The sequence below is a fragment of the Pogona vitticeps genome, chromosome 2, assembly GCF_051106095.1.
Source record: "Pogona vitticeps strain Pit_001003342236 chromosome 2, PviZW2.1, whole genome shotgun sequence".
Taxonomy (NCBI): Eukaryota; Metazoa; Chordata; class Lepidosauria; order Squamata; family Agamidae; genus Pogona; species Pogona vitticeps.
This window is the reverse complement of record NC_135784.1, coordinates 194,264,599-194,277,382: the sequence shown is the minus strand read 5'-3', so window position 1 is coordinate 194,277,382 and position 12,784 is coordinate 194,264,599. Positions and strand designations below refer to the sequence as shown.

The 12,784-nt window shown below is 42.4% G+C and overlaps 1 protein-coding gene across 1 annotated transcript in view; it reads right to left on the bottom strand.

The window, feature by feature from the left end:
• CLCN1 (chloride voltage-gated channel 1) overlaps nt 1-12,784 on the bottom strand; it is an 81,938-nt gene that overhangs the window by 15,650 nt on the left and 53,504 nt on the right. Inside the window, exons 16-21 of the mRNA XM_078384078.1 lie at nt 10,965-11,098; nt 6,412-6,611; nt 5,240-5,333; nt 2,696-2,847; nt 1,336-1,374; nt 475-579 (exon numbers count right to left, since the gene is read on the bottom strand). Coding sequence (XP_078240204.1) covers nt 475-579; nt 1,336-1,374; nt 2,696-2,847; nt 5,240-5,333; nt 6,412-6,611; nt 10,965-11,098 — 724 coding nt within the window. The remainder of the gene's footprint in view (nt 1-474; nt 580-1,335; nt 1,375-2,695; nt 2,848-5,239; nt 5,334-6,411; nt 6,612-10,964; nt 11,099-12,784) is intronic.

The window sequence follows — 12,784 nt, the reverse complement described above, 5'->3', positions numbered from 1 at the left end:
GCTGTTTTACTTTGGTGGCAAGACAATGCAATGATGTGCCACTTACCAATAAACAGTTAAAAAGACCATCTTTCCCCTGCTCCCTATGGAGGGGGAGACAGGGGAGAATATGGAGGCTGGGAGGAAAGATTGGACTAAATATGGCTGCTTTGAGGTGGAAATCATCCAATCCTTGTGTGTGAATACAAGGATTGTTCTAAATCTCAGACTGCATTTTCAGGCAACTCTGTTTAGCCTGATTCAACCCGGGATAGCTTCTGTATCTAGCTGCACCCAATTTTTCACAAAGCCTCCCCTTTCTGGTACCTTCCTGAAACTGCAACATTGAAGAGAAGAGAGTTTTGAGGCCTCTTTCAGACAACAACAGGGCTGGTGACTGTATGTTTTCAGTAAGCCACAGAGATGAGGGGCCAGACCCTGATCAGGAGAAGGGACAGCAAGCAAGGACAATGTCTTCCAAAGAGAGACACTCACTTTGTGCAGAGATGTCCTCTCCACCACCTGAAAGGGGGAGGGGTCGATGCGGCAGCTGTCAAAGCACACGTCTTGGTCTAGCTCCTGCTGCTCCCAAGCTTCTATCTGACACAAGGAAAGAAGGGTTCACATACGCAGTTTGTGCATCAACCTCTACTCTCCTGCTACTACTTTTGTCCTGTGGACCATGCATGCCTTGTCCTTCCTGGGCCATTCTGGACAGATCCCCGAAAGTCTTACAGCATTCAACATTCTAGTACAGGGGTGGGCATCTGATGAGGGATGAGGAGAGTTATAGTTCTATCTTTATCTGAATGGTCTTAGTTTGCCTAAACTTCTTCTCGTGCTCTGGGAGTGCTGCCACCCATAGGGAGAGATGCTGCTCGCTGGAACCATTTCTACCATGCATTTGAATTGCTCTCCTTCTCTCACTGGAAGCAGCAGAACACTGCCCTTTCTGCTCTTTATTCTTGGTACTTTTCCTTTCCCTCTCTTTTTTAGGTTCTTTCTCACATCCTTTGGTTTAATCTCTTAATGTAATAACATGGAGCTGAACTGAAAATGCATCTCCACCTCCTTCTAGCGTCCGCTCCATCTTGCTCCCTTATGCAGTATAGTTTTATATTCCTTGTGTAAGAAGTTGGCTTCCTGTTTCTTGCTCCATAAAGCACCGTGTTCATTCACAGCAATACATATAAGAACATAATTTGGGTGGAAATGAAGGATGGCACAGAAGGAATAAATGCTCTTGTGATTTGTTCTCAGAATAACCATCTGGACATCCAGCCACAAAACTGCCTGGGTCCGATCCCCCTCAGCTGCAACCCTTCTCCTGCACCCAGACTGTATTTCCAAACATACCTCCTCTGGTGTCATTGGGTCCTTAACCTCTACTGGCTCCTAAAGAGAAGAGTACAGTAAATTAAATCCCAAGATCAGAAGAAGGAGAAGTCAGGTCTGAGTCCACATCAGATTCTCACAGCAGAAATATAGAGAGAGAGCCACTCTCCCGATAGGCTTGAGGGCAGAAACAGATTTAAAGACACATTTTCCCCTTCTGCAGTCAACTTTCAGGTGAATCAACCCCATGCTTATTTCCCCATGCCTAGTCAGAAATGAAAGCAAACTAATTTCTCTGGAGTACCACAAACTCCCACTGTCCCCTCAGGGACCCACAGTTCCATACAACCCCAGTCCAGTGATCCTGCTGAAGGACCCCTTCAAAGACGTCCTCTACCAGACAGGCTGGAAGGAGCTCCTCCACAGCATCAACCCCAAACTCTTCCTGCCCTGAATCCCTAAAGTCTTCTTCTCCTCCTCCTCCTCTTGGTCTTGATCTCCCCCTCCCCATCTGTCCTTTCCAGCTTTATGGCCCCCAGCTGCCCAGAGAACCCAGCCCCCGCCTGGTTTCCCAGGTGCTTGTCTTCATCCTGTACAGCTCCCTCCTTCCCCGGGGCGGGGGTCTGATGGGTCCCAGCACCCATCTGAGGTCCAGTGGTCTCTCCATCCAATGGGCCTTCCTGGGGGTGCCAGGTGAGATTGATTGATTGATTGATTGATTGATTGATTGATTGATTGATTGATTGATTGATTGATTGATTGATTGATTGATTGATTGATTTATTTATTTATTTATTTATTTATTTATTTATTTATTTTATACCCCACCCCTCTAGACCATGTCTACTCAGGGCGGCTTAAAACATAAAATAAATGAATATAAAATATATATAATCATAAAAATACAATTGCTATATTAATTAAGACAATTAATTTAAGAAAGGATCAGACAATCTCCTCGGGGCAGCAGCTGAGACCTCCTCACCATCCAGTATCAAGCTTCCAGCTAAATGCTTACTGAACTATCTTCATGCAGACTCAGTGTCATCTTGTCACGGAACACACGCATGTGTTTACCATCCATAGTCCTGCTGAAGGCACTTGACCACCCAAGAGGTTCTAAGTCACGTCAAAAACTACCTTGTTTCTGGAACAGTACAACTCTCATGAAAGTTGGCCGAAGTACTTTTTCTAAAGATTTGTACCCATATGTTCCTGAACCACGGGGTTGTTTTATATATATATATATATATATATAAAGGATTCCAGTAATTAAATGCTTCTGTTTTTCTTCTGTTTTCAACTCAGATGCTGTTTTCTTAGGCTATAATAATAATAAACTTTCAATATTAGGTACAGGAGAACCTTCTTGGTTCCTCACCTGTCCGGCTGTTGTCTCTGGCTGAGGAGGAGGGTGGTAAAGGCACAGAAGCTGACGCATCAGTCTCCTCAAGCACCCACATCTCTGTCCTTTGAGGGAGGGAGGGGAGAGAAAGAGAAAGAGAAAAAGAAAGAGGGAGAAAGAGTAAGATCACCAAGATACAATGGTTTACCCTTTCTCTAATTCAGACCAGGCAAATATGCATATGTTACACTGATGTCTAACTACAGAAAAGTCTAATAACTACAGAAAAGTCTAATAGGCCACAGTGGACAAGACTGGAAGGTGCCCTCCATTATGAGACAGTATAAAAGCTTGTTTACTCTTGTCAACCTAATAGTGTTTCCTAATGATTGTTTCACAACACGTTTGTGTACACATGTACCTCTTTAAATTACAAACCAAATTTTAAACATTTAAAAGTTACTTCTTAAAAAAAAACTTCTTATAATACAAGACAAGAACAATGCAACTAAGCTTACCTAAAAATAGGCATTGTCAAGGATTGGGTTAGAGGACAGGCAGTTGAGACTGCCTGCTGGTCTAGTCAATTTCATAATGGAATCTAATCAGGCAGTCTGCTTTACATTCTTCTCTAGAGAGTTTCAAATCCCTCATCACAAAATTTGTACGCTGATTTTCCTCAAAATAGTCAGTTTGAGAGCCCACACTCAAGTTTCCTGGCTTGATTTTTTCCTCCTTGCTGGTCACAATCTGTGTTACAGGCTGAACTTGCAATATATGGCACAGAAGAAGTCTGAAACCAGAAAGGTACAACATGCAACAGAAAAGAAGGAGCACAGGTAGCTGTCCGGACACAGGACAGCTACTCGCACTGTGCTTTAACCAGACTTTTTCCTATCTACCCCTACAAAGGATTAGGTTGCTATTTTGCTTTTTCTCTCCTTAACAGACATTTCTGCAGCAAGAAAAAAAAGATGGAAGAAGTGGTGAAAGGGACAGGAAGATTACAAATGAATAAGCAATAACATGTGGCTTTCCTCACCCCCAGCCCACAAAACTGTGTAAACGACACACAGAAACTGCACATTTAAAAGCTCCACCCTTTGAGAAGGAAAAAAAGCACACTCTTGCAAAATCATAATAAATCTATAGGCTTATGCACATTTACTTGGGATCAAGCTCTACTGAACAGAGTCGGTTCTGGAATCAATCTATGATCCATGGATTTGTGTGAGCTACTGCCCTTCAGCACATCTTGTGGCAGTGAATCCCCAAAATTCAGTGGGCACCTTTTGCAAAGAATTAGACAGGTTGTTACTCAAGTCACAGTTTGGATACCAGATGCTTCTCAGCAGGGGCTGAAAACTCAATCTGATTCTGATGCTCCATTTCTCAACCTGCTGGTATTCTAGCATCCTCAGGATCATTTCACGCAAGGGAGGTGGTATGGTATCTCTCCCAGAACTCCTCCCCACAAGAACCCAGCACTCTGCCGAGCATAGCTCCCGTTTGTCGCATACATACTTTATGTGTGTATGCATGGAAAATAAAAAATCATTTCCGGCATGCACCTAAAACTGTAATATTTAAAGCAGCCTGCAAGTGATTGGTTCTTGCCATCTACAACTTTTAATTCCCGCAGCAATTGCTGCAATCCTGTTCAGGTCCTGAGTTTCTGGACTAATCACCATCACTACTAGTTGCAGTCAATGCTTGGAAGGCGAAGATAAAAGAGACATTAACAGTCAACTGTCAATTAACAGACAACTGGCCTGATGAGAATGTCGACAAAATAGGGGTCGGCAAGCTCAGCCTGATCAAGGCAATTTTTTAGATTTGCTGGCAATCACGACACAAAGGAAGAGAGACTAAAGGGGGAGGGGATATGACCAAATAGGTCAATCTGCATATTGTGGGGGAACGGATAAAGGCTGAGACAACAATTTTTTGTTAGCTGAAAAAAATGGGCTTAAATCTTTAAAAATATATTTATATGGGAAAAAAAACACCTTGAACCCTCTAATGGAAACATTTTAACATTACAATTGGGGAAATATGGAAGGCGGAGGAAGTGAAGATCCTTGGAACAGGGTAAATTGAACCCCATGACTTCCTGAGAAAAAATAATTTTTCCTCAACAAATGTTTTTTGGAAACATTTGGGATGTGGGGAGGCCTGGGGTGGGGGGCACTGGGGACTGCAAAAATGATCCCGGTGACCACATAGAGCTCACAGGTTGCATGCGGCTCATGTTTCCAATATCTAGAATCTTAGTGGATAAAGGCAAGTCTCTCTAGAAGTCACAGCTTGTGTTTTAGCTCAGAGATCTGCATTCTGAGTCATCAGGAGGCAACTGAAATTGTGCTCTGCTCACCTACAGAGACAGCGGCTCCTTTACCATCACTTCACAGGCTGACATTCCCCTCAAAGAGAGGTGGCAGCAGAATTCTCAGCCCACACTCCAGCAGCCTGCAAGTGGTCCCTATTCCACCTGTATTCCCCACAGAACAAGCAGGCTTCTCGCCACTGGCCGAGATGTTCCCCAGATCCCAAATCCACAACATCAGGCTGATTACGTACTTGGATGTTCCTGAGGCACCGGTGGCTTATGTAGGGTCACTGGGCCGTTGGGTCCTTCAGGGTAAGTGGAGATAAACACCGGTTGCTGAGGAGGCTGCAAGAGAAAGAGCAGCTTAAGTATTAGTTCTTTTAAGGAAAAACTTTGCCTTGATCTGCTGCTGCTTCCTACAATGTTTCACTGACATCGCATAAACAGTCCTTATAGGAATCCTACAAGAGAGATAGTCATTATCTTCAGAGAGCAGATTAAGTGGAGGTCGGGCAAAGTTAGCTGGAGTGAGCAAATAACTTATTTAGGTCAAGCTGGAACAATTCAAGCAGGCTTTTCCTGTTGTGATATGTTCCCTTTTTGATATGTTCCTGTTGTGATATGTTCTTGTAAAGATGGGGGGGCATGCCCATAGGTGAGGTTTCAGTGATATAGGCAGTTGAGGTGTGATGATCAGGCCCAGCAGGAGGACATGCAAAAGCAAAGCACCATTATTTTAATGTGGGGGATCGGGTGGTAGTCCTGAGTCCTATCAAACATACTGTAGTATGCTTTGGATTATGTGAGAAGGTTTTTTTTATTGTGAAGCAAAGTCTTAATGCTGTTAATTACTGAACCCGCAGGTCTGGGAAAGGACTTTAAAAGTTTATCATGCCAATAGTTTAAAACTATATGTGACCAGAGATGAGGTAATTCCTGCACGTGTTATTAGAAAGTAAGGGAAAATGGTAACAGATTGGAAGGGGGAGTTGGTGATCTCTGTTATGGAATCATTTTGACATTATATTGTTTTTTGTAAAATTACTGTTCAGATTTTTGATCTTCTGTATCAAAGAAAGGAAGAAGAAAAAAAAACAGGGGCTGCAGACTAGAATGTAACTTGCATTGCACCCAGTATGAAGAGTGAACTCCCAAATCCATCTGCAGCCCCTGTGTGAGCACTGATTGCTATTCCAAACATGATATAGGTTGCAAATCAAAATCCAGAAAATCCAGTGTAATTGCACCCTAAGAGTGTTTGTTTGCCTTAGAGGTGAGATTCAAAACAGCGATTTCCAGGTCTACATCTCTTCTTAACTAGCATGTTACACTAGCTGTCTTTTTTTTTCCACCCCTGCTTTCCTCCGTGTTACTCTTTCCTTCTCACTTCTCTTGGTTTCCATTCTCTCCTCTGTTTCCTTACCTCCATTTTCTCCTCTTCATCCTCATCCTCATCTACAAAAGCAAAGGAATCATGCTTCCACCTGTGCCCATCATACGGTGACTCAGACAGCTTCTGCTGCATCTCCTTGGCAAGGTGCAAACGTCTCTCAGAACTGAGGTGCCTGGACAGAAGGGCCTGTAGCTCTGTTCGTTCCACTGAGCCCATGAGGATCATTGACTCTATAGGAAGAGAAAGAAGAACAAGTAAAGGTAAGGCTAGCAGGGCCTTCCTATGACATCCATTGCCTGGCACTTTTGTTACTTTAAAAATTATCCCATCTGTCTTCTGAGAATTTCACAGTAAGCATGTCATTTGGACCATAAATCCAATAATTCTCCATTCTTGGAATTCTACCAAATAGACAAATACTTACGAACATATAAATGTGTTTCATTTGGGGGAAAAGCACTGAGGCCCAGCTGGGCCTAGCTCTCTGTGCAGAAAGGAAGATCCCAGCTAGCACTGAGATAGCTTCCTTTCTGCACAGGAAGCTAGGTGGAGCTAGGCCTAGCTAGGCCACAAACCCTTCCAGATTAGGCCTTATTCTCAGGTGAGCTACATTTAGATGTCTATAGGCATCTGGCTGTCTGGTGGAATTCCCAGAATGGTCATTATGGGATATGTGGTTAAAAACAATCTGAAAATCTTATGTCTACAAGGCAAGATACAGGGTTTTTCTCCTCCCCCATTTTCATCCTTAAAGTCATGCTGAAAGGTACTAACCAAAAGTCATCCAGTGGAGGATTGAACTAGGGCTCCATTGAGCCCAGGAGGTTCATGCCCTCCCCCATCCCATTGAGGCACTGGTCACAAACCTGTATGTAATTTTAGGGTTTAAAATTCCATCTAAGAAGGTGACTTTCAAACTTACAGGAAGAAGAGAAGACAAGGTCTCTGTGGAACTGCTCCTAACTTGTTCTGTCTAAGAAGCCCAAGAAACAGACTCCAGGCATATCACAGACCAGATGTCATCTTGAGGCATACATCTGATTCTTACTGACCTTCCCTACAAGTTCTAGAGCAGCTGTCTTCCACCTGTGTCTGGAGAAGTTCTGAAAACTCTTGGAAGATTTTCTATAAAACCAATAGCAATGGACAGACCTTCTAAAAGGTAGCTTCTCTTCCTTAACTGATCTTCCCCTGTAATTTGCAAAGTCAGTATAGTACTCCAGGGCACACCTTCCTTTCCGTAAAAGAAACAATACATTATCTAAAATATGCCCTCCTTGGCAACCTGTCTCCATGGTTGACAAGTTGACATGGGATGTATTTTCTGAAAGTAAGAAGAGTAGGATATTTGAAGGTAAAATTGGAAATGTTATGAAATATTTAGGGATTAATATCGCCTGGAATTTACAAGAAATAATTAAAATAAACTTGGATAGATTAAAAACAGAAATAAACGGAAGGATAAAAGAATATCAGAATCTAAAGATTTCATGGTTTGGAGTGGCATTATGCAAAATGAAAAATATTTCTAAACTGAACTTTATATTTTGGATGCTTCCTATAAGGATCACAGAAAAACAACTGAAAGAGTGGCAGACAATGATAAATTGTTACTGCAACAGAAATACAGTAAACAAGTGAGGATCAATAAAAATTATGGTACGTTACACACAAAAAGGGAGGTCTTGGATTACCTAACATAAAATTATATAGCAAATCACCTTAGACATATCCCAGATATAATTAAGGGTAATAAAAACTTAATCTGGACAGATACAGAGATGGAGGGTATGCAAGAAAGAGTGGAGGGTAAGGGGTATACACCGAGGGAAGAAACAATGAAATTTTGGAGTGAAAATGGATTGAATGAAGTTTAATGCTGGTCCTGAAGGTGATGGGGGCACATGTGTAATTGTATCTTATTTTTTATTGTTTTTTGTGTGGTATTAGGTTTATGTTGTATTAATTAAAAAAATTTTTAAAAAGAAGCGTAGAAAATGCTGTTTGTTCCAGGTCTTACCAAAATCAAGACCTTTCTATTATTTATTATCAATTATCATTTATTAATTACATTTCCATTAAAAGATAGCACTCAAGGTGCATTACAAACTTTTAAAATAACAAAAACAGATAAACTCACATGTAAAAAAACAACTCAGAATCACATTAACCAGCTGCACTGCAAAAACGTTAAAATTAGACAAATACATTTAAATCAGCAAAAGATGCAGATTAAAAACAACACAGCAAGGTGGGTTAGATAGTACATGCTAGTCTAAAAAGGTGAGTTTTTACTCCCTCCTTAAAATCAGTTGGAGTGGAAACAAATCACAACTCAGAAATGACTGCATCCCAGTGTCTGGGAGTCACACAGGAGAAGGTCCTCTCCCTCCTGCTTGTTATGCAAGCTTCTCAAATGTTGTTATCTGAATATCTTAACTTCTGGACAGGCTCATAACAAGACAGGTGGTCATTTAGATAGCCAGGCCCCACACCATTTAGAGCTTTAAAGGTTAACGGCAACACCTTCAATTGGATCCCATAAAATAATGGCAACTAGTACAGGTCTTTGAGTATTGGGGTCCTTTGGTCACAATACTATGTCCCAGTTAGCAGCGGCCACACGTTGCACCAACTGGAGATCCCAGACATTCTTCAAGGGTCACTCCACACAGACTGCACTGTACTAGTCAACATGTGGTGTAACTAGGCCATGGATGATTATTGCTAAGTCAGTTCAGTTCAAAAATGGTCAAAGCTGACACACTTACTGGAATTGTGCAAAGGCACTCCTTGTGATCACTGCCACCTGGGAGTGCAGAATCAAGGATACATTCTCAGACTATGAAGCTGACCTGGCAGGGAGATTGCAGCTTTTTTTAGAACAGGCTGAATCTTGGTTCCAAAATGTGACTTTCTACTGACCACCACCAGCTCTTTCTGATCAGGGTTTAGTTTTGCCTTGTTGACTCTCATCCAGTCCATTCTCAAGCTCAGGCAAAGTTCAAGGGTCCTGACTGCTTCCTCAATGTTGGAGGACAACGAGCAGTAGACCTGGATGCCTTCAGTTTATTGCATGTCAAGTAATACAGGCATATAGATGTTAAATAGTATAGGGATAAGGTGGGGCCCTGAGGGATGCCACAGACTAAAGCCCATGGTGTTGAACTGTGTTCCCCTAATGCCACCTTTTGTGTATGTCCTGATAGGAAGGGTTGGAACCACTTCAGTGCAGTGTCTCCAATATGCAACCTAGCCAGGTGATCCAATCTCAGTCATGGGCAATGGTATCAAGTGCTGCTGAAAGATCCAGGAAAACTAATAAGGCTGCATTCCCCTTATCCAGTCTCTCAGTGTGGGTCATTTACTAAAGCGACCAAAACAGTCTCAAAGCCCAGCTAAAAGCCTGATTGAAACGGGTCCAGATAATGAATAGCAGGAGTGCCAGGTAGGACTGTGTTGAATAGGAAAGGGTGGGGCCTGCAGTGTTTGGTGTGAAAGTTGTAGACATCATACTTCACCTAGGAATGTCCACAAGGTCTTGGTTGTCTTCACCAGCACTATTCATTCATTCATTCATTCATTGATTCATTCATTCATTCATTCATTCATTCATTGATTCATTGATTCATTGATTCATTCATTCATTCATTCATTCATTCATTCATTCATTCATTCATTCATTCATTCATTCATTCAGCAGAACAACCTACTTCTTGGCTCTCCACCTCAACAGAGCAAGTCTACTCTGATGCAGTATTGTCCAGCTCTGCTGTAGCCCCTCTACAAATAAATCAGCCTCCGTGCTCTTCATAAATAGCAGGAGGTTTTCACACACAGTGAACAACAGCTGCTGTGTATCTGACACCAGACTACTGTAGCTTCCTACCCATCTCACTCAAAGCATCGGTCAGGAGTGCCAAGTGGATGATGACCAAACTCTGCTGCCTCCCAGGCCTTCTGTTGCCATTTGCTCTTCCTGCAGCCAAATTCTCTGAACAGTTCCCCACCCCCAGCCTCCTCAGTCTTACTCGCAGAACTGGATAAGCCATCAAAAATGCCAAAAGGGATCCCTTATCAACAATAGGTCATGCAAAACACAAATGCCTTTAGGAGATAATCACTCTTAAATTCAGAGCAGACCCAAGCCCACTTCTGTGGTTATCTGATTGTTGCCCTGAAATTTGTCCTTTCGAAACAAGACCAGGACATGTTGTGTGAAAAACCAATGATTTTGAACAGTTTCACTCAGGAGACACAGAGTCCCCAAACTAGCTTTTCCCTGAGCTCTTGGACCTCCGAGTCTCGCCTGGGGACTGCAGACTTCCTCAGATTTTCTGGTTGTGTTCATTGGATGCCCACAAGGAACAAAACGGTGGATGAAGCCATAGCAATATCCACAAAACACAGCAGACACATGCAATGTGTTAAATGGAGTATTGTGCTATCAGAGAGGAGAGAGAAAGCAGAGAAGCAGTGAGGTGGGCAGAGTAAATCTGGGGAGGATTACCCACTAAAAAGGCTCCATTAATACATCCAGGTCATGCAGGAAAGGAAGGGATCTAGTTTTCCATACAACTCACCTGGTGAATCCACCAGAGGAAAGGTTTTGATATTAGTATTCTGGAGTAGATCCTGCAGGTCTCGGTATTTGCAGTTAGAGGAAATGAATTTTACCTCAGACACCATAATATCTTCAACAAAGATATTGAACTTGCTTGAGTGGGTAGAAGTTAAGAAACAAAGAAAAAGGATTAAATGAAACAGAAGGAACAGCCATACATTCATTCTTGGCAATGTATATTCTGTCTGAAGAGCACATATGTAGCTGCCATATGTGCAATTACAATCCAGTCCAAGCAATGAAAACAGAATAACAACTTACAATGATATAATATAATGAATAAATAACAGTAAAGGCCATGTCAGAATCAATTCCACTTAACATCAGGTGCCTGATAAAAGTGCTTGGAAAGTGGACAAACCAGCTCAATCTCTCTTAAGGAGAGCACTCCCTAATGAGGATGCCGTTGATGCTTGAGTCTGCCTGCAGGATATCAGCTTAGTTGGCACTGGAGCAGGGCCTCATCTAATAAGTGATGCCCCCAGGAAGTGAATCTTCCAGGAAGAGGCCTTTCCCAAGATACTCCAGACACAGGGCATGTGGGCCCTGGAAATCCAGAGTCCACACTTTAAATTGGAACGAGAAATGAACTGGAAACTGTTGCAATTCTTGAAGCTCAGATGTACAGTAATATTCTTCTAGTGGATCACTCCCATTAATAGAGAGGGTCACACATTCTGAACCAACTGGCATTTTCAGCCAGTATGCAAGGTCAGCCCTCTTACACTTTCTGGTGTGCTTGTCTACATATCATAAACTTAGAGATTTAGCATCACCAGATATTTAATACTGGAGGCATTTAATACTGGAGAGAGGTTTCTCGGGGGAATGCCCGATAGCCACCTGAAATTCCTCCTGTAAATTGTATTTAACAGCAGTGACATGCAGGAGGTGTGAGCTGAAAGACAATTCCCAAAGAATTCTTGACTGGCAGCTCCTACCTCTGATTTGCAAGCTAACACCAAGGTGAACCAAAAGAATCCAAAGTTTTCTATGAGGCTCCATCCTATAGAACTCATAGGTGTTACTACTCCTAAAAACGGTTCAAGCTGAGAGGGTGATAGCTATTAAGACAGTGTGGTAGTTTGGGGAGAAAATTCAGGAGGCATTTGGGAGGCAATAGTGAGTTGAAGAAGGGGCCACCACAGGAATTACTAGTCCAGTTTTATGCTACATCAACTGATATCAATAAAAGCATACAAATCTATGAACAAATCTGGACCTCCACGAGAACTTCCACTCTGAATATAAATTCTTTTAAACTGAGATTCAGCCAATTCCTAGAAGTGCCAACTTGGAAGGGAGGACAGAGTCCCTGCTATCTCCAATCAGCATATAGGGGGTTCCAGTTGTTGTCTCCAGTCTCTGACTAAAGCCAGTGAGGACCCCTCTCTTTGCCAAAGTAGATTGATCCCAAGTCAATTGGAAAACCTAAAATTAACTTCTCTATCTGGGCCTTGTTTTTTCATATGCAAGTTAGCTCTACTAACCCTATATGGCAATGCATTTGAACTAGCATAGAACACACTAATTTATATGTCAGAATGCAACATACTTTAGGCAATACTTTGAAGTTGCTGTTGTTTTTCTGTGCTGCCAAGTCACCCTCAACATATGGCAACCCCATGAATAAACATTCTCCAGAACGTCCTGTCAACAGCCCTCCTCAGCTCTTGCAAACTCAAGCCTATGGCTTGGCTTCCTTTAGGGACTCAGCCCTTCCCATATTGGGTCTTCCTTCCTCTTTTCGTGCTGCCTTCCACCTTTCCCAGCATTATT